Source organism: Phyllostomus discolor, chromosome 5 (assembly GCF_004126475.2).
Source record: "Phyllostomus discolor isolate MPI-MPIP mPhyDis1 chromosome 5, mPhyDis1.pri.v3, whole genome shotgun sequence".
Taxonomy (NCBI): domain Eukaryota; kingdom Metazoa; phylum Chordata; class Mammalia; order Chiroptera; family Phyllostomidae; genus Phyllostomus; species Phyllostomus discolor.
In genome coordinates this window covers 144,192,999-144,213,864 of record NC_040907.2, presented here as the reverse complement: position 1 = coordinate 144,213,864, position 20,866 = coordinate 144,192,999, and the positions used below count along the sequence as shown (strand labels likewise).

Genomic DNA, 20,866 nt, shown 5'->3' with positions numbered 1-20,866 from the left:
TTTCATAATCTTTAAACCTAACCCTTGCACATAATGAGTGCTCCACAGATATTCTATGGATTCAATGAACATGTTTTTAAAATGTAGAAGAAACCTAAAAGAATACAAGTCCTCAAGAACAAGAGCATTCTTTCTGTTGCTCCTGGTTCATGCAGTATGTTGACTGATTTCACATGCTGTTAGCACTTCTTTAAACTAATCTATGCTTCTCAAGTGACTCTAGTTAATCATACCTTTCTGTGTATATTTGTTTTATTGCCTTTGCATATATGTTTGGCAGAGTTAGAGGACAGGGGTAGTTTCTACCATGGTAAACAGAAAGAATCTCAGAGAACAAGTTGTTTTCCTGAACATGAAACCAACCAAAGATCCAAACACAGGGAACTTGTTACTTCTAATTATTTGGTAGCAATCCACTGAAGGGCTTTGGGATAGTTTTTCACAAAATGGAACATTTGTAGGTAAAGTGCAATACCTATGATACAACCAATAACAATAACATTCTGAGACTATTTTGGTATATCGCAAATTGAAACCATGATTCCTGGATATAAAAATCTTAATGATTTTTCGTGGTAGTTCGAGTGTTTAGAAGTGGCAAATCTGTGATGAGTGACTTGACGTAGGAGGATGGATTGGAGGAAGGAAGAAGTTGGATAAGGAAATTAAACTTTCTGAGAAAAGACTCATTCCTAAACCAGTGCTTCTAAACAAGCTTGTCAAAAGCAAGATGACCAGGTGTGTGGGGCTGAGAAGAAATGCTCCAACTGGGCTCTGTTTCAGTGCCCACACCACAATAAAGATAGTAAACATATTTACTCCCTCCAAAACTGTCTTCTTGTTACTTTGTGATCTGACCTCCTCCCACCACCACTTCCCCCCAAAATATGTCCTTTCCAAGCAACCACTTATCTTTCTTCTGTCAATGTGGGTTAGCTTAGATTTTCTAGAGTTTTCTCTAAGTGAAATAGTATAGTATTATTACAGTATAATACAGTATTAGATTTTTTTGTCTGTTTCATTTGTCTCAGAATAACCATTTTGAGTCATAGATGTTGCTGTGTGTGTCAGTAGTTCATTATTTTTGCCCTGGCCAGGCCAGGTGGCTGCATAGAGTGGAGAATTGTCTCATACACCAAAAGTCTGTGGGTTTGATTCCTGGTCAGTACTCATACCTAGGTTGTGGGTTCTATACCTGGTCAGGTACATACTGGAGGCAACTGATTGATGTTTCTCTCTCACATCAATATGTGTGTGTCTCTCTCTCACTCCCTTCCTCTTCTCTCTAAAATCAGTAAATATATCCTCAAGTGAAGATTAAAAGATAGTTCATTATTTTTTATTGCTGAGTAACCCACTATGGATATTTCAAAACTTGTTTACCCATTTAGCTGTTGATGGGCATACGTGTGGCCTCTAGGTTTTGCTTGTTACAAATAAAACTACAAAGATCATTTGTATACAAATAATTTGTATTTCTGTTGGGAAATTTTCATTTCCACTTAGGGGTGGAATAGCTGGTAATATAGGAGGCAAATTTATTTCCTTTCAAATTGTTTTCTAAAGTGGCTGTACCACTTTACATTCCCATTAGTAATGTGTGAGATTTCTAGTTACTCAGCATGCTTTTCGACACTTTTTAACTTTAGACATTCTCATGGGTAGAACAGTGATATCTTATTGTGGCTTTAATTTGCATTTCCTTGATGACTGATGATGGTGAGCATATGTTCATGTGTTTATTTGCCATGTGTATATCTACTATGGTGCTGTGTTCCATCTTTTGCCCATTTTGATTGGGCTTTTTAGTCTCCTTATTAACTTGTAAGGAGAACATCTCATCATTTTATAAAGTTTTTTAAAAGCATCTTTATTGAGATATAATTCACATACCACACAATTCACCTATTTAAAGTGTATAACTGAATGACTTTCAGTTTATTCAGAGCTGTAGAGCCTTCACCACCATTATTTTTAGAACACTTTCATATCCGAAAGAAGGAACCCCACACCCTGTAGCCATCAACCCACTCTCTTCCCATCCCCCACCACTGTCCCTAGGCAACCAGTAATCTACTTTCTGTTTCTATCAATTTGCCTATTCTGGACATTTCATATAAATAGAGTGTTTTGTTTTGTGTTTTTGTGACTGGATTGTCTTCACTTAGCATGTTCTCAAGCTTGATCCATGTTGCAGCATGTATCAGTACTGCATTTTAAAATTATGTAATAATATTCCATTGTATGGATATACCACATTTCATGTATCCATTCATCAGTTGGTAGACATGTGTCTACCCTTTGGCTATTATGAATGCTTTATGGACATTCATGGACAAATTTTTATGTGGACATAAGTTCTTCTTAGTCTTGGGCTGATAGATACATAGGAGTAAAATTGCTGTGCCACATGGCAACTGGATATTTAACCTTTTGAGGAACTGCAGATTGTTTTCCGAAGCGCCTGTGTCATTTTACATCCCCACTAGCTGTGTGTGAGGGTTCCAATTTCTCCACATCCTCTGCAACACTTGTTATTGTACATCTTTGATTATAGTCATCCCAGTGGATACGAAGTGCTATCTCATTGTGGTTATAAAGCGTCTTTCAAGGAATCAAGTTTTTCAATTGAAAATGTCCAATTTGTTGATTTTCTTTCTTTCATGGGTTGTCTTTTTTTATACTGTGTTTTAAAAATCTTTGGCAAACCTACTATTTTCTCCACACCCCCTGCCCCACTAGGGAAGTTCTACAGTATTAAGTCTCAAACGTATGTCTATGATGCATTTTGAGTTAACTTTGTGTAAGATGTGAGGTAAGGCTATCCAATTTCCCCAGCAACATCTATTAAAAGATTATTCTTTCCCCACAGAATTGTCTTGGCATCCTGGTAAAAAAGAATTCGGGACTCTTATATTTAAGTGTCCTTACTCCAGGGCTAATTTTGTTCCAACATCAAGATGGTATCCTTTTGACTTTTACTTAGTGCCTTTACATTGCAGGATTTTCCCATTCTGGCCAGATGGAACCTGAAAACTCTTCCCAATCTTGTGTGAACTTGGGGCAGGGCTTCCCATTTGTTTCCTTTAGGTGGGTCTTTTCCAGACCTCTCCAGCCCTCCAGCAGGGCAGCAGAGGCTCCGCTGGAGCCCGAGGGTCTCCCCTGGAACCGCCTTTTGCAGCCAAGGGCGGAGTCGTCGCTGCACTTCCCGGAGGCGGGCCATTCTGATTGGCGGCGCTAAGAGCTTGAGCCTGGGGTGGACGCCCGTCCTGGGGTGGAACTGTCTCCGCCCTCTCCAGTGCCATCCTCTGAGTCCCAACATCTGCTGGCTGGGGCCAAGGCTTTGGACAGCATCCAGAGAGGGCGGCTCCAGGTGAGTGCAAGCCCCAGCTGCTCCGCCAGGTGCGAACGCTGCAGTTCGGACCCATCTCTGCGGGCTTCGAGGGGAGAGTAGGCACCACTCCTGGGGTTTCATTTCCGCCGTCCCGAGCCTCTGCTGGCCCTAGGCACCTTGCCCGAGCACATTGCGGGTGGCCCATCCCATCCCAGTGTCTAAGGACTGGAAAGCTCTCCGACATTGTCCCCTTCTCCCCAGGTGCCCTCTGATTCCCAGACACACGAAGTCTGCACAGGGAAGCTGCCCAGAGCCTTTCGACTGCGGTGACAGCCTGGATTCTGGATTCCCGGCTTCCTCTTGGCCCTCTACTCCCGTTAGGTCCTTCAGGCAGCCTGTCTGGCCTTACTAACTTGTGAACTCATGATCTGGTCGAGAGTGAACTTTGGCATTGGTGCTGGTGAAAATTCCAACTGTTTAACCAGTTGGCACTTTGCGTCCAGTACTTAACTTGGTTGAGCCGCAGTTTCCTGGAAAAAGTATTAAAGGCTGCTGCATAGAGTGGTGGAGGAGTAGTTAAAATAGTAGGTCATAAGCGCTGCCTGTGGGGTCTGGCACATAGCAAGAGCTTAAATGGGAGTCGATGTTGTTATTGTTGCTGTTGTTGATGCTGTTGTTGTTATTATTAAGCTCTATGACAAACTGCTTTGGGGCTTTTCTTCAGCCACTGGACTGTTGGACCGCTCCTACTCCATACTGCAAAATCTGGACTATGCATCTCATATCTGAGTAGCACTTGGATAGGTCCTAGAGATTAAAGTAGAATGAGACACCCACTGTGCCCTCCAGCTTGGCTGAAATGAGGGCAGATAATTGGGTTGTTACAATAGAGAAAGAAGTGAGTGAAAGTGGCTGAGGGAGCCCAGAAAAGCCCCTGGAATCCAGCCTGAAAGGGTTTTTCCTCCATTTAGCTCTGTCAATCTTCATCTTTATGGTAATCACTTGACTAGTAGGTTGAGAAAGTGTAGGTTGACTAGTAGCTTGGTTAGTGTAGTGTTGGAAGGAAGACTTAGCTAGGCCGTATTTCCTGGAGTTGCTTCAGCTGTTACTGTGGAGAGAGTCCTCTGTGGACAGCGGGTCCAGGTGCTGTAGGACAGGTGCTGAATGGAAAGTGGCTAGTGCTGGATGCCTCATTGTTTTAAATTGTGCTTATAACCTTTCATTTTTCTTTTCAATCGACTTAATTCCTGGTAATAACAGATTTTTGAGAGGTTATATTTAAAATAAAAGTTAGCCCTTCTAACTGCCATAAAGAAATACAAACTTTTGCATAAATGCAAGTGGGCTTGCTTTGCCAGTGCAGACCCCAAGATAACGTTCCCCCATCTACAAGTGTGGGCTTCACCACTGCTTGGACAAATAAGTGCAGCAGCAGCAGGAATTGCATGAAAGAAGGTGTCAGGTCACTTTTGCATCTTCCTGAGAACCAGTTTCTTCAGATTTGTAGAATACAGGCATACCTTGGAGATATTTGGGGTTTGTTTTCAGATTGAATGAATAAATAAAGCTCTGTTGCCATACTCACTGGATTGGGAAGGTCTGGAACCAAACTCTCCCTATCACTGAGGTATACGTGTACTCAGTTTAAGCATAGTCTTTAAAAACAGCTGTATTGTATTAATTGACATTCAATAGCAAGACATATTGTAAATGTACAATTTTATAAGCTTTGATATATGTACACAGCCATGGAACCATCAGTAAATTCAATATAATAAACCTGTCCATCACGCCCTCCCCTTACCCCCAAAGCTTTACTGTGCATAGCCCTTTGTAACTCCCTCTTCCCATTTCTTTTCCCCTCTGGCAGCCATTGATCAGCTTTCTGTCAAAATAGATTAGGCTGCATTTTCTAGAGTTTTATGTAAATGGAATCATGTATAGGATTTTTGGAGGGGAGGTCTGGCTTCTCTCACTCACCAGAGTTATTTTGAGATTTATCCCTGTTACTGTGTTCATTCCTCTGTATTGCTGAGTAGTGTGTATACACCATAATATGCTTACCAATTCACTCATTTGGGGCATTTGGGATTTTCCAGTTTTGGGCTATTATATATAACCTGTTATAAACATTTAAAATATATATTTATTGATTAGAGAGAGAGAGAGGGAGAGAGAAGTATTGATTGGTTGCCTCCTGCATGTGCCCCAAGCAGGACTGAACCCACAACCCAGGCATGTGCCTGACCTGGAATCAAACCCGTTGCCTTTTGGTCTACCTGTGTGTGGAAGGATGACCCAACTGTCTGAGCCACACAGGCTGGACTGTACATAAAATTTTTTTTCCAAGTCTTTGTGTGTGCTTACACACATGGACCTTTTTAAATGGTTATATTTACTTAAAACAATGCCAGAGGCCCAGGCTGTAGTCCCAGCCTTGTGTCTAACCATATGGGTGTCCTTGGGAGAATCCCTTCGCTGTGCCTGTAACCTCCATCCCCAGTTCTCGGCCATGCTGTGATTCTGTGCTGCCACAGCCAGAAACCAGATGGTCTTTGTCAGTGGTTGGAGGGTCCCAGGAGGGGAGAGGGGTGGTCTTCTCTCCCTCTGTTCCTCTAGTAGGCTCTTTTCTTTCATTTCACTTTTTCCCTTTGGGTGACAAATTTGAATCCTCACATATCCTTTGGAGCAAGAATGGAAGTTAGTAGATAGTGGTGACAAAAGCTAATACTGGCCAAACTCACAAGTGTTGATATCACAATTAGAGAGAAAAAGGTGGGAGGTTAACATGCTCGGGATTTTTGAGGATCTCCCTTTTTCTCAGCCTAGTTTTCTCTACAGTGAGTCCAGCCTTCTGCTACCGCTCCAGTAATAACTTATTTAACCTCGTGATGAAGCAGTGAGTAGGTGTGCTGGGCTCCAAAGGTCACATAGTAACTGGGGGCAGCAGGTGGGGGTGGTGGGTCTCCTAGTAAAAGAATCCCTCCTTTTTGTGCTTCCAGATGTGATTGGAGTCAGTTGTTTCATATCTGCCTTTCACCTAAGGTTTATTTGCCCTGAACCTGGTTCTGAACTCTCTATGGGAAATTAATCTACCAACGAAATTATGTGCAGTAAAATTTGGACAAATAACAATGGACTGTTTTATACAGAATGAAAATGTGGCTTTTGGGTTTGGTGTTCTGTTTGGCCCTTGGGACCCTGCGTTCTGAGACATCCAGAGGGAAGACACCACCTGTGGATCCTGAAACAAATATGAATGTGGTAGGTCTCTCAAAGTCACCTGCTTTTGGAATGCATGTGACAAGTGTTAAGTATGTTCTTAAATTCAGGTATGTGGGTTACATGGAGCCACACTCTCTCATCGCTTGATATCTCAGTGCTTTTCAAGTTCTCTGAAGCTCAGTGCTTTTCAAGTTCTCTGAAGCTTAGACTCTCCTCACAGGTGGTGTGTATTTTACAGGTTGCACCTTACTGTGAAATGGGCAGTAATTATTGCTCAATTCTTATTGAGCAATAAATGACATTTGTATAGATTTGTTTAATTCTTAAGTCTCACTAAATCTGTTTAAAGAACAATAAAAGAGTGTCAAAACTTTGCAAGAACATTACTACTGGGAGCTGCTTTCCAATTCATTGAACAAGGATCGTGATTAGCAATGTCCAGGAAGCACAGTTCAACATCAAAATGAAAAGATCTGAAAAATCCATTTTGTTAGAACAGAGAAACAAAAACAACCCCTTGAGTAATTAAAACATTTCAAAGTTTTTAATCCTAAATAAACCATAAAGTCTGGAAATACCTTGTTTAGGTGTAAAGTATCAGGGAAATAGAGATTACTTAAAGACCAGGATGGGGCATTTTAAAGTAAAAATGGAGGTAGACCGCAGTATTGGCTGGCATACTTTGAAAAGAAAGAGAGTGTTTATTTGTGCCTGGGGGCCAGGATGGAAACAAAGAGGCCCACAGCTGTGGCAGAATTAGTCACTGTTGGTGTAGAATATGCTGGGGTGACCATAGGTTTCACCAAACACTGAGGAATAGAACGCAGGGATGAAACATGTGGAAGATTTCCTCTGGCGATGGAAGTGTGACTAGATTAGCAGACTGACAGTTCAATTTCTTAAAGAAAGCCTGGAGAGTGTCGTTGACATCATGTCCTCTTTGCCTGTGAATGTGGGAGATTTTGTCAGATTCTGTCCATAGACCTTCTGCTATAATTATGTATTTTCTCCTCTATAGAGTGAAATTATCTCCTACTGGGGGTTTCCTAGTGAGGAACACCTCGTGGAGACAGAAGATGGATACATTCTTTGCCTCCACCGAATTCCTCATGGGAGGAAGGACCATTCTGACAAAGGTAAGGGTGTTTTCTGTGTCAAGGCAGGAACTGGGCCAGTTTTTATATCAGTAACTACATTAAGGAATTTCTAGAAAGATTACTTGAAATTGTTAAATATCAGAATAAGGATCTGATTCTTATATAATCCTCTCCAGATGTAGCTTAATCCTGAACATTTTCTGGGTCTAGAAACTTTCTTTAATAAGTAAAGGTTGAGATTAAGGTCATTGGATAATTGTCTCTTCTTTAATTAAATTTTTATATGAGCAGAAGTGCCTTGTTTGTCTCAATTCCTTCCCAAATTAGTAGTCAAAGCAAAGTTAAAAAACTTGTTAATAATCATTATCTGTTTTTTTCTTAATATCTGACTTGTCTATTTCGTTTTCCATAAATTCTAACTATAATAAGGCTTTTAATGATGTTTAAAATGGCCCTTGCCCTTTTTGAAATTTAATTTCTAATTCTTAAGATTTCTGTGATTTACAGATACACGTTATTAAGCTTCCCTTTTGTCAGCATATCACAGAAATGAATAGTGAGCTATAGTGAGGGCTTCTATATATAATTTCTGCTCAAACACACAAAACATATACGAGGTCTGTCCAGAAGATGTCTAGTCATGTCCTATGAAAAATAGAGACATTTACTGAAGAAGATACAAGAACCACTGTACATAGGACAATGATGCCTTTGTCCCCTTCAAAGCAGGCACCTTGGGACCTCACATACTTTTCCCAAACTCCATCTGCAGCCCTGTTGTATTTTCCTTAATCTCAACAATGATCTGAAATCTCTTTCCTTTCAAAGGTGATTTTATTTTGGGGAAAATCCAGAAGTTATAGGGCGCCAAATGTGCACTGGGATGTAGGGGGGCTGAGTCACCTGGCTGATTGGATGTTTCATTAGAAATCTCCGCACAAGACCTAATTCATAAGTGGGCGCGTAGTTGTGATGAAGCTGCCAATCACCAGTTGTCCATAGCTGTGGCTTTTTGAATCCCCTGAATAGTTTCTGCAAAGGAATATTCAAGCTTAATGCAAAATTGGATTCAGTCATTTTGAATGCAACAGCCACACAGTACAAATGCTCACTCAATGGCATCTACTGCCTCCACTATCTAGAACAGGGAAGTCATCATTGTTCACGCATTTGCATTCCAGTCCACTCTTCTTGGCAGCCAGGTTGCACCACTGTCGTGCAAACCATTCTTGTTATACTGACAATGGCTGGACTTTTTCCAGACAAACCTCGTATTTCACTCCACAGCGATCATATGATGTTTTCTTTTTTTTCTAAAGTAAACCTTGTATACTGACTTCAGATCCCATATAAAGAAAAATATGTCTTGATATTATTTCTCTTAAAAGTGGTTAATTAGCCCTGGTTGGCATAGCTCAGTGGATTGAGCTCGGGCTGTGAACCAAAGCATCGCAGGTTTGATTCCCAGTCAGGGCACATGCCTGGGTTGCAGGCCACGGCCCCCAGCAACCACGCATTGATGTTTCTCTCTCACTCTCTTTCTCTCTCCCTTCCCTCTCTAAAAATAAATAAATAAAATCTTTAAAAAAGTGGTTAATTGACTAAAATAATTAGCAATGTAAGTCATTGTTAAAAGATGCAGGGATACTCAGTAAGAGCAAGATTAGACACTGTGCCTCCTCTTTTTATCCTATTGCCACCTCCAAGCTTCTCTGTCCATACAGCAATTAAAAGCAAGTAGAGCCACAGGCCCTGTGTATATGTATCGAGACCATTGCAGGGGAAGGTACTATGGCCCGGAATATGAAGAGAGTGAGCAGGATTTTGCATTCATCCCCAGGGGGTAGGAAGAAAAGTTGGGAGACCTCAGTGCTAGGGCTGTGTCAGCCCCTAAGTGCTTGTGTGGTTTCACGTGTGTGGGCCTGGGGTTCTTCATCTGTAAAAATAGTCGATTGGCTGTTTCCCTTCCATCTTCATCACTCTCTGGTTCTATAGGCTATGTTCTACATTCTTTTTGTTTTACTGGTATTTTCTTTTGTTTTTGCAGAGGTGTGGGGCAGTGGATAACATTGGTCTCCAAAATGGGGAAGAGAGAGTACCCTAAATCTGGCCATAGCATTAGGTTCCCACCTTCTTCTTCTCTTCTTCAGAGGCCTCAGTGGCGTTTATATAATACCTGCGGTGAGCTGGCTCTGAGGGGAGTTTCAGAGGAAATCTGGGACAAGAGACTCAGTGATCTAAAGGAACCTGTGGTTTTCCCGACCCTGCCTGGGGTTTTCTCTGATAGCTGGTTTGCATTTCGTGGTCCAAGGCAGAGGCTCTTCATTGTCCTCACTCACAGTCAGCAACAGTGTTGTTGGTGTTACTTGGCTCATTCGAGCCAAGTAGACGAAGTCATAAAGTCCTTCACACAGAACTCATCACCTTCTCATTCATGCCACTTCCTCTCCTGACTTCCTCCTCTATTAATACCACCATCGCCCTCCACATGACCTCGGCTAGAGACTGCAGAATCACTCCTGACTCCCATCCACTCCTCCTTGAGTTCTTGTTAGCACTTAACTGCATGCCTGAGACAAACTCAGAGCCCAAAAGAGGCTTGAGCCACTTCCATTTTTAAGGCTTCCTGTATATTAAAAAAGGAAAGAATATCAAAACAAGAATATGAAAATATTCAATCTGCCTATCTTTTAAGAGATTAGTACATTTAATACACACAGAAATAACACCATGCATCTATACTATCTACAAATCATTGCAAGATACAGTGAAACATGAGTCGTTTATGGAGGACAAGATGAAACCATTCCTCTTACCCTTTTCAAAGTGTTTTTTTCTCAGTGTTTTGGTTGCACTGTGGTGCTGCCACAAGCAGAGTTTGCAGCTGTGTGGTGAGCATCCTTCAGTCCTGTGTCAGTGGTCCTCTGGTTGCCTGTAGAGACTCATGTGGAGATTATTGGAGGCTTTATGATCACAGGGCTTAGCCACTGCTCCTCCACACACAGCAGCTGCTGTCTTTTCTGCCAGCCTGGTGGTTTTCATTCATCTCGTGTAGTCCTGCAGGATTGACCTTCTCAGAGCCCAGGCATAACTGCCTGATCCTGCCATTCAGCATCTACAGGGGCCTGTGAAATGAAGATGTACACCTCCCCTTAATATCCTGTCTGTCCTAGATGTTGTCTGTACTGTTCGCCCCCATTCTGCACAGCAGTAGGCCTTTGAAGTTCACCGTGGAGATGATTCCCTGAGTTAGTGGGTACAGTCGTAGGCTCTGATGTCCATGGTGCCTGCCTCTGTAGGATGGGGTTGGACACCTATTCCTCAACGTGTTCGGGGAGTGCTTGAGAACTATTGGTTGCCATCTGTGTTTACCCGTTATCTAAGAAACATTTATAACTTATTGACTGTACAGATTTAAATTGACACTGTAGACAAATTATTAATGCTGTAATTGAAGTTGCATTTGTTATGTTAATAAGTATGAGAGAACTACTTCCTGACACTCTCCAATCCAAATAACTCACTCTCATGAGTTATTTCCTTTTTGCTAATGTCTCCCTGGATTTCGGCTGGTGAACACAACCTCTGGAATATTGCTCATCCTGCCTACTATCTTCTCTAAAAAACAATTTAATCTTTATTGTATTCTTTTCCATTATCATTTAGTCTCTTGTGCTCCCCTCACCCCAGCAATCACCACCCTGTTGTCCATGCCCATGGGTCCTTTTCCCTTGTTGCTCAATCCCTCCACCTGCTAACCTCCCCACCCCAGCTGTCATCTCTTAAAGGATTCTTTTCATCCTTCCAAGCCCAGTGTAACTGCCAAGTCTCCCTGGTTGCTTAAGCAGGGAGGAGACACACATTTTCTCTGAACTCCCAGCAGCCTTGCCAACACCCTTCTTGAGGTGCTTTTCTTATTTTGGTTTGGGTTAACTTATTTCTTTGCTTCTTTCTCTGCCTCATCCCTCCCTCAGTCTTTGAAGGCCGAGGCTTTGATGTCTTTGTCATCTCTGTGTCCCTCATGGGGACTAGCAGCACCATGTCTGTGGCATGGCCACCTGAGTGACAGTTACAGCAGGGCAGTCTCTGGAGCTGGGGTACACAGCTGAATGCAGGCAATGGGCCCTCTCTCTAGTGAGTTAAAAGACACCTGTGTGCACAGAAATTTTGTTTTTATATGTAGACAGTTTATGGAACGAGCACACAATCCCCTTGGTTTCGAGAACCATTTTCATGTCTGGTCTAGACTGCTTTCTCAGAAGCTCTTGGTGAGCTGTGAGGTAGGCACATGCTGTTTCTCAAGGTTGAGCAAACTGCTCTGTGGAGTGCTGACCTATCCCTGCTTTGCACTGACTCTATAAGGGAATTGAAATTCAGAAACTCATCATTTTTAGGGAAGTATCTTTGTTTTTATCTGCTCAGCCTTAGTTCAGAAAGTCATGGGATGTTCGCACTAGAAGGGTATCAGAGTCCGACCTGGGCCAAGGATTTGGAGAGCTTTCATTCTTAACATGCTCTCCAGTGGATTCTGAGGTGAAGTCTTTGGGTTTGAGAACTGTGTTCTAGATCAATACCCTATTTTACTGGGTGACACAGCCAAGTTCAAAGAGGAAAAGGGATTTGCTTGAGGGCAAAGGATGGTGGGCCAGCTAGTCTGAGTCAGTGTTCTTTAAACTAGAGAACGTGGCCTTGTGTAGGAAGCATTGAGCAACTTAATCCCATGACAGACTATTTATCTCATTTGGCCAAAATAAGGAAATACATACAGGCCTCGGCTGAAGTACATGAAGAGCCACAAGGCAGACCTGCTCCTCGCCTAAGTGGGATATAAACTGTCCATTAAAGCAATCAGGAAGTAAAGCACCAATAGTATCTGAAAAGTTTTGTGTCTGACGGCGTTCGGGGATATGAATAAATGCCTTCAGTGTGCACAGACAGACGTTTTGAGCTTTCCTTGGCAAACACAAGGGGCTGCCTTTTGAGGGCTGAACAAGCTCCCTGTTAGATGACTCCACTTTGAACATGGCTATGGATGGGCTGCATCAGAAGAGCCACAGAAGTGAGGCAAGACTAAGTATTTCCAGGTTCTGTCCTGTGGTCCTTGATTCCCTGAATCAGAGCCAGGGCTGGGAATGTGTATGATGTTTGAGTGTCCCAGGTGATATCGATATGCAACCAGTTTGAGGACATAGCGCTTAGCTTGTTTAGAAATGGCTGGAATACTCATAAACCCACCTCGTCTGTCCCACCACTTTGTTTTCTAATGAAATTTTCTCTAGTAGTTAAAAGCAAGGGCTTTGGAATGTGGCTGGCTTGGGTTTCAATTCTGGCTCTCTGCGAGGTGAGTCTTCCAGGGCAGGTCACTTAATTTCTGTTTCCACACATCAGTTACCTTCTCTTTAACACGGGATGGATCTTACCAGCTCTCTTGTAACAGTATAAGTCATGTGAGATGAAGTACTAGGCACCTAACCGTTAGCTGTTATGACAAATGCTAATGCTAATGCTAATATCTAATGCTAACATCAGCCAGGCACCAGTGCTTGCTAGGATTTATCTTAAGTAGTTGGGGCAGGTTCAGGAAGCCTCCCAGGCCCTGAAGCTTTCAGTGACCTAAAACCAAAAGGGATGATTGAGCCAGCCCTTGGACTTTGGGTTTGTGCGAGCCAAGGGCCTGCTTTGCTGGGTGCTGAGCTTCCCTGAATTGTTCGGTCCCTTGCATGACTGCAGAAAGGTCGAAAGTAGGGAGCAGGTCTGGCTTTGCATCACTCACTACAAAGGGGTGGGAATGCTTATGTACACTAAGCTAAGTCCTTGATGCCATTTTGTCTAGAGCCTGCCTTTGCAGAGGGGTGGCAGGAGGCGGGCTCTTATGCAACTCACAGTCCATCTTCTAGGAGATCCTGAAAGATTTTAGGTCATGGAGGCTCCTGCTAGACTAACAAGGAGCCAGGGCTCTCTCTCTTCTTTAGGCCGAGGAGACATAGCGCCGCCTCGGAGTCCTGGTTCGGGATTGCTGGCTGCACGGCTGTGCACAGACTACTTGGCCACAATGTGCCTCAGAGTCATTAGATGAGAAATGGAGGTGAATACTCATCCCCAACTGAATCAGTTTCCTGTCGCTGCTGTCACCAAGCATCACAAATGTAGTGCCTGAAAGCAACACAAATATATGATCCTGTAGTCCTCGAGGTCAGAGGCCAAGGGTCAAGGTGTTGGCAGGACTGTGTTCCTTCTGGAGACTCTAAGGGAGATCTGTTTTCTTACCTTTTTCAGCACCTAGAAGCTGCCTGCATTCCTTGGCTTCGGGCCCCATCCTTTATCTTTAAAAGCCAGCAGTGTAGCATCTTTCTGTCTCTCTCTCACTCGGACCCTCCTGCCTGTGCTTCTGTTCTAATATTATTTTATTACAGTTGTATATTCAGTATTGTTTTTATGAGCCATTACTTCTTGAGCTTTACTGTGTGTCAGCGGTGGTATCCTTCTCACTTTGAAAAGGACGTCTATACTTCAGAGAGCTTGAGTAAATCCTACGAGGTTTCTTAACTAGTAAGAAACAAGGTCCATTTCACGCCAACGCCTTGGTCTTTGTGACTTCCTCCTTGTTCTTCTCGTTCCTCCCTGCATGTCAGCTGATTTCTCACACCATTTCAGAGCCTGAACAGTGGTGGCCTGACCAGGTAGAGAAGGCCAGTGGCTTGGGAGGTAGGAGGAACTTCCCTGCCCACCCATCATCTTCTTCCCACGCGTGCTCATCATCTTCCTCTTGTGAGACTGTGGGCTCAGCAGATTCGTTTTCGGAGTCTGACCAGTCCCCTCAGCACTGCCGCCCACGTGCGGGCCTAATCAGGCGGGCAGCACTGAGTTGGGCCATCACGGGGTTGCCTGTCATTGCTGGCTCTCTGGCTAACTATTTAGGTGACCATGAGAATGTCACTTGCCCTCTCTGGTCCAAGGTGCCTTTGGGACTTTCCTTCGGTCAGTTCCCAGCTCTCCCAGAGCCAGTTTGGGAGAAACAAACCAATTGCAGGCACAGCCAGAGGAGGCAGCCCTGACCCTGACACATCAGTTTGCTGTGTCACACACCAGGCCTCAGGTGCTGGAGTGCATGGGCCAGGCTGGTCCTTGGGGGAATTGCCTGAGCAGCCAAGTTGAGTAGCATGTCCCTGTCCCCATTCTCTATCTCCTCCACCTAGCAGAGATTGCTTTCTTCCAAGCATGCAGTTCAGCTCCCTCCAAGACAGCATCCCCTCCACAGGCTGTCATTCTCTGAGGGGTAGAGTGACTTTCTGGACTGTGTAGAATGACTCCTCTCCAGCTAACATCCTTTCCTATTGCAGCACGTTTCCGATCATGGACCCGGCACCAGGTCTACCTGACTTCCTGTCCCAACTCCCACACTTACTGTCTCTCAGTTCATAGTGGTCAAATTTCTTTTTTCTTAGCCACAGTTCCCTGTCTGCTAAGTGGGAATAGTGGCAGCTTCACAGGATTTTCACCACAGCACCTCAGAACTTACAAGCACGTGACAATGCCTCGGTGTTATTCCAGTCAGCTTTTCTCAGCAAAGAAGGTGCAAAGAAATCCGATTTAGAGAAATAAGTTTGTAAGTTCGCTTCCCATCTGACTATCCAGTGAGTCTTCTCATTTTCCTTGGACATTTTAGACTCCTCATTTGTATACATCATGGCTGCATAGCTGTAATGCAGAGTAGTCCCTAATTTTGTACTTTTCCTCTTCTTCCCCCTTTAAGCTCTGCCGGAAGCTTCTCTTTCTGTGCTGCCGCTGTCCTTGTCATGGTCCCAGTCAGACGGCCGTGAAGTATTTGACTGCTCAACCATCAGCTCATTTCTGGTGTTTCACTGTTATAAAGAATGGGTGGAAGGCAAAGGGAGTTCTAATTTATTTTGACCTATGTGTCAGTCACTCCACCATACAGTTAATGATCTCATTTATTCCTCCTAACAGTTATTTATGGAACTGAGACTGGGACTGGTTAAGTGACTGAATAATGTGAGCTAATGTTTCTTGAAGTCTTACTGTGTGTCAGACACTTTTCTAAGAATGTTTCATATAATATCTCATATCTCATTACTCCCTTTAAGGGGCACATTACATTTCCATTCTGAATGGGGATGACATAAATTTCCAGAGATGTTGAAATACTTTGTTCAAGAGGGCACATCAGAACTAGGAAAGGACACATTTGATCCCAGGAGTGTCTGACTGTCAAACTCATGGTCAATATAATGTTGGCTCCGTGAGGATGAGGTTTTTCTTTTCTTTACTCATTTGCTGCGATTCCCTGCTGTGTCCACAGCACACAGTCGAGGTGATGGGCATGTAGCTGTTGCTCAGTAGATGTTTGTTTAAAGAATCACTGAATGTTCTTAACACAATGTAAGCAGCTGGAGCTCAGGTTTCTTTTACTCCCAAGTCTGTTTTTTCTACTGTATCATTGTCTCAGGTATAGGTGTGTAGAAGATATGTTTACATATAAATATATATGTGTGTGTATACATATGAATACATGTGTATAGATATTTATGAATTTGTGTGAGAGATATTTTTTCCCTTTTGGTTTATTTTGTTAGGATGAATTCTGAGAAATTGATTGGAGAAAAATACAGAAACATTTCATAAGTTCCTAGAAGTATATTAAAATTTTTTAAATGATTGAGTCAGTGTGTCTTGTTACTAGATGTGCAAAAATAGTCTGGTTTCACTGTTACCTTGCTAGTGCTGTTTAAAAAAATTTTTTGGTAATGTTATATATGAGTACACTGCCACCTCAATATTTTAACTGATCTCTCTTTCACTATTTGCTTTGGGGTCGTTTATGCATTACCTGTTTGTTTTGAAGATAGGTGCTGCTTACTCCTAAACATGAGTGTGTTTCAGGCCCCAAGCCAGTGGTGTTCCTGCAGCATGGCTTGCTGGGAGATTCGAGTAACTGGGTCACAAACCTACCCAGCAGCAGCCTGGGCTTCATTCTGGCAGACGCCGGTTTTGATGTGTGGATGGGGAACAGCCGGGGAAACACCTGGTCTCGGAAACACAAGACACTTTCAGTTCTTCAGGCTGCGTATTGGGCCTTCAGGTATCTTTGGATTGATCGTGACAGGGCTCCAGTCCCTTAGTGCTCTCAACAGACACACGGGTGCAGATAGGTGGGTAACTCAGGGTCATGGGAGAGGAGACTGATGGATCATGAAAGATTGGAAACCTTTTTTAGGTATTTAATAAATAGCAGTGAGGTAAATTTTAGAGTAAATGACTACACTGAGATTTAGATTCAATCAGAAATGCTTTAGCTATTTTGGCATTGCTGGTGGTGTGGGAGCTGCTGAGTGAAATATGTCCCATAACCTTCTTCCTTCCTTTATCAACACACATTCCAAATGCTAACTATTCTGTACCCAGAAGATTTCCTCTCCTCTCCTTTGCTTCTGGCTCTACCGATGAATCACGGTGTGACATCAGGCCTGTCATATAAGCCATCTGTGTCTGAGTTTTCTTCATGTACAGTGGGGATAATGAATACCTATCTCATCAGGTTATTGGGGGGTTAAAAGAGGCGATCCAGGCAAAGAGCCTGGCACACCATCATGAGTGGTGGCAGCAATGGGCCTGTCACTCTCCCGATGACAAAGACGCTCTCCTGCACACCAGGTCCAGGGTACTCTCTTGATACCAGGGGCAGAGAGGGTCAGGCTGTGGATCCTCCAGTCTTGCTTTGCAGGTGTAAAGCAGAGCCCACCTAGGGCCATGAAATGCAGGACCAAGAGCTTTTGCCAATGTTTGTAATAGTGAAAAATTGGAAACTACCAAATGCCCATTAGCAAGGAATGGGCAAATTAAGTGTGGTACGTTTGCACAATGAACAACCTATAACTACGTGGGGCATTTTGGATGTAGCCTAATATAGAAGAATACATACTGTTCGATCCAATTTATAGAAAAGTTCAGAAATGGGTAGAACTCATTTAAGGTTTCAGTCCCATTTGGAAGCAGCCCCGGGAGCTTTTGCAGTCCTGGGAATTCTCTTTCCTGCACTCAGAGGGGGCTCACACAGCTGTGTTCGGTCTGTGATAAGGGGTCACACTCTCTGCTTCCTATGTGTGTGCTGCTGTATTTGCTGCAATGTCTCAGTGAAAGAGTTCCGTTTTTGGGTTGCAGTTTCGATGAGATGGCCATCTATGACTTACCGGCTTCCATTAACTACGTTCTGAACAAAACCAGCCAAAAGCAAGTGTATTATGTGGGTCATTCCCAAGGCACCACGATAGGTATGTATGAAATAAAGACTGAAAGTTGATGTAATGTTTTGTTGCAGTTTGCATTTGTTCCGAAAAGTAAAATATAAAATATGTTAGCTCAAATGTGTGTTTAATAATAATAATAGTAGTAGTATTGTTATTATTATTTAATACCAAGGAGAAGTAATGATTAGGGCAAAGCCTAAGAATTTTGGTAGTGCTTGTCTTCTCTGGGAATTCAGGCTTTATCATGAATGGATAGACATGTTTTGTGGTTCTCTTGAATGTAAAGGAATTAATGTAAGCCACAGCCTGTTATGTATTTTTCTCATTAAGCAATATGGGGATGTGAGAGGGTAGAAAACAAGAAGTTTTGTAAGTGCAGAGGCTTTTAAAAAGAAAACAAGAAAGTACACTAACTTTTAATATTGAGTGGAGTGAAACTAACTACAAAGATGCCATGTTATACTGTTGTAATAAATAGTTTTTAAAAGTCATGCATTTTTATTTGTGATATTATAAAAGTAATGTGCGTTCATTATAAACAAAAACAGAAAATTAGCAAATTTTAAAGAAAATAAAAATTGCCCATAATTCTACAAGTGTTCCTCTGATTAGGGATTAGGAGAATGTCCCATAACTTAAAGAACTCCCCCTTTTAGCATTTAAAGATTTTATTTATTTCTAGAGAGGGCATCTGGAGGTAGAAAGAGAGGGAGAGAAACATCAGTGTGAGAGAGAAACATCTATCGGCTGCCTCTTCTGCACACCCCTCCTGGGGATGGAGCCTGCAACTGAGGCGTCTGCCCTGACTGGGAATCAAACCAGTGACCTTTGGCTTTCCGGAATGACCCCGAGCCAACTGAGCCACACTGGTCAGAGCTGGATGTGCACTGTAACCAATAGCTTTGTGTTCATATCACATGGTCTCATTAGAGCACATCCTTAGAAGGAGGATTCGTCTATGGAGGATATGAATGCTTTCAAGTGTCTTGATATATATTGGTTAAATGGCCTCATCCTCACTACCAAGCAAACACTCTTTGCCAGTTTGAGAGGCCACAAACAAATATTAATGTGCAAACCTTTTGCCTTTATTATTCATTAAGTTAAGCATTACTCTTCATTTATATTTCTTCTTCCATGACTTGTCTACTAAATGTCCTTTGCCTCACTGCTTTCTGTAGTAATATTCTGGAGCCAAGTTTAAGGCCACCAATAACCTGAGAGGAAGCTAAGAGATACTTTAATGCTAGGGCACTCTAAATGCATAACTCTTTTCAGAGTTGTTGGTGGCTGATTTGAATGCCTCTATAAATTGGTCTTGGGGATTGTGGGAGGGTCACTGGTAGATGGGGATGGTGGGGTCCCAGCTGTTAGGAATACAGCATTTCCTTAGCTTGGTTTACATTCTTAGAGGAACAGGAAACATCTGGTTTTAGCAACCTAGATTTCCTCCAGTGAGTATCTAGGTAGAAATATTGAAACAATCGTGTAAGAAATACTTGATTTACTCATTTAGTCAAACTCAATGTTTCTGCCTAGAAAAAAAGTTCAGAGGACCCCATTTGAAGAGTTTGCTCGCATGTTTCTCATGTTGCCACTAGAGGGCGAAACGCACAACTGCCCTTACCTTTCATGGAAAGTTCCTTCCAGAAGATCAAATTCTTGTCACCTTCCTTTTGTCCCACAGGTTTTATAGCATTTACACAGCTCCCAGCACTGGCCGAAAAGATTAAAATGTTTTTTGCCCTGGGTCCTGTGGCTACAATCAACTTCTCTATTAGCCCTTTATTTAAGGTGGCATGGATTCCAGATCTTCTCATCAAGGTATTTAACCCACCCCACCCCCAATTTCCTTTTCAGATCTGAAGAACTGGCCATTAGAAGGAGAATCTGTGTTTTTATCCTCTGTGTTTTGCTATCATGGAAAGTGGGCTTTCTTCTCTCCATGGTTTATCTCCCTTTCATTCCTCCCTTCAGATCCTGGGGAGTCAGGGAAGGTGCAAATCTCCACCAATCACACAAAGCAAGCACAAGAAAGTCTGGGAGAAGGGACCTTAAACCTTTTGGGAGTTGCCTTTTATTCTGTGCAGTGAGTGGTGTATGGGAGCAGGCTGGAGATGGGACAAGGAAATGCACTGTTCCCACGTGCCCAACCCGAACCACACTGAGGGTGATCTAAAGACACTGTTGCTGTTATGTTTTATAATGTGGCCCCTAAACACAAGCCAGTAACCTCATGGGGGCTTCTCCCTAGAGCTATGTGACCCCCAGGCTCTGTTCAAGGAGGGAGCAGTTTTTATGAGGAGCTGAGAGCCAGCTGAGGCCAGATGGTCCACTGTGCATGCACTGTATAGGTTTTATGTATGGCACGTTTATACAGACACAGATCTTAAATCCCGTTGAGGAATGTATACTTAAAATCAGGTATAACATATGTACTGGCCATTTACTTTCACAAGAAATACAGACTGTACTCTGAATTTAGAATCTGACTCTCACATAAGGTGGGATTCTCTGCATAGGTGACCAGACATGCAGATGAGATGTGACTCCCTCAAAAACCAAATTAACTTGTAATGCCTTGGGCAATAGAAGCCTCAGTTTTCATTATGAACAGTTCAGAGGTGCCAATAAAGTACTGCTTAACTACTTTATCTTCTCTTTCCACCTTCCTCATAATTAAGCCCAGTGCTCACTTCAGGGTCTTTTCCTATAGACCTTGTCTGTGAATTTCCAGAGAGAAATATATTGTTTTGTTTTAATGTAGACAGGATTCAACTATGCATATTTTCTGCAGATTACATTTTTCACTCTTGAATAGCTGTTAAGTTAACACATGAAACTCCATCACATTCTTTTTAACTGCTGCGTAGTAAGTTTTCCATTGTGAAGAATGACTACTTATTAAACCATGTTCTGTGGTGGATAGTTACTAATTTGCTGTT

General features: G+C 42.8%; 1 protein-coding gene across 1 annotated transcript in view; it reads left to right on the top strand.

Moving 5' to 3' along the window:
• The first annotated feature begins 3,278 nt into the window (after window positions 1-3,278).
• Window positions 3,279-20,866, top strand: part of LOC114497346 (lysosomal acid lipase/cholesteryl ester hydrolase-like) — a 30,731-nt gene continuing 13,143 nt past the window's right edge. The window contains exons 1-6 of the mRNA XM_028513057.2: window positions 3,279-3,373; window positions 6,487-6,598; window positions 7,578-7,695; window positions 16,558-16,756; window positions 17,836-17,945; window positions 19,609-19,745. Of these exons, the coding sequence (XP_028368858.1) occupies window positions 6,488-6,598; window positions 7,578-7,695; window positions 16,558-16,756; window positions 17,836-17,945; window positions 19,609-19,745 (675 nt within the window). The 5' untranslated portion in view covers window positions 3,279-3,373; window position 6,487. The remainder of the gene's footprint in view (window positions 3,374-6,486; window positions 6,599-7,577; window positions 7,696-16,557; window positions 16,757-17,835; window positions 17,946-19,608; window positions 19,746-20,866) is intronic.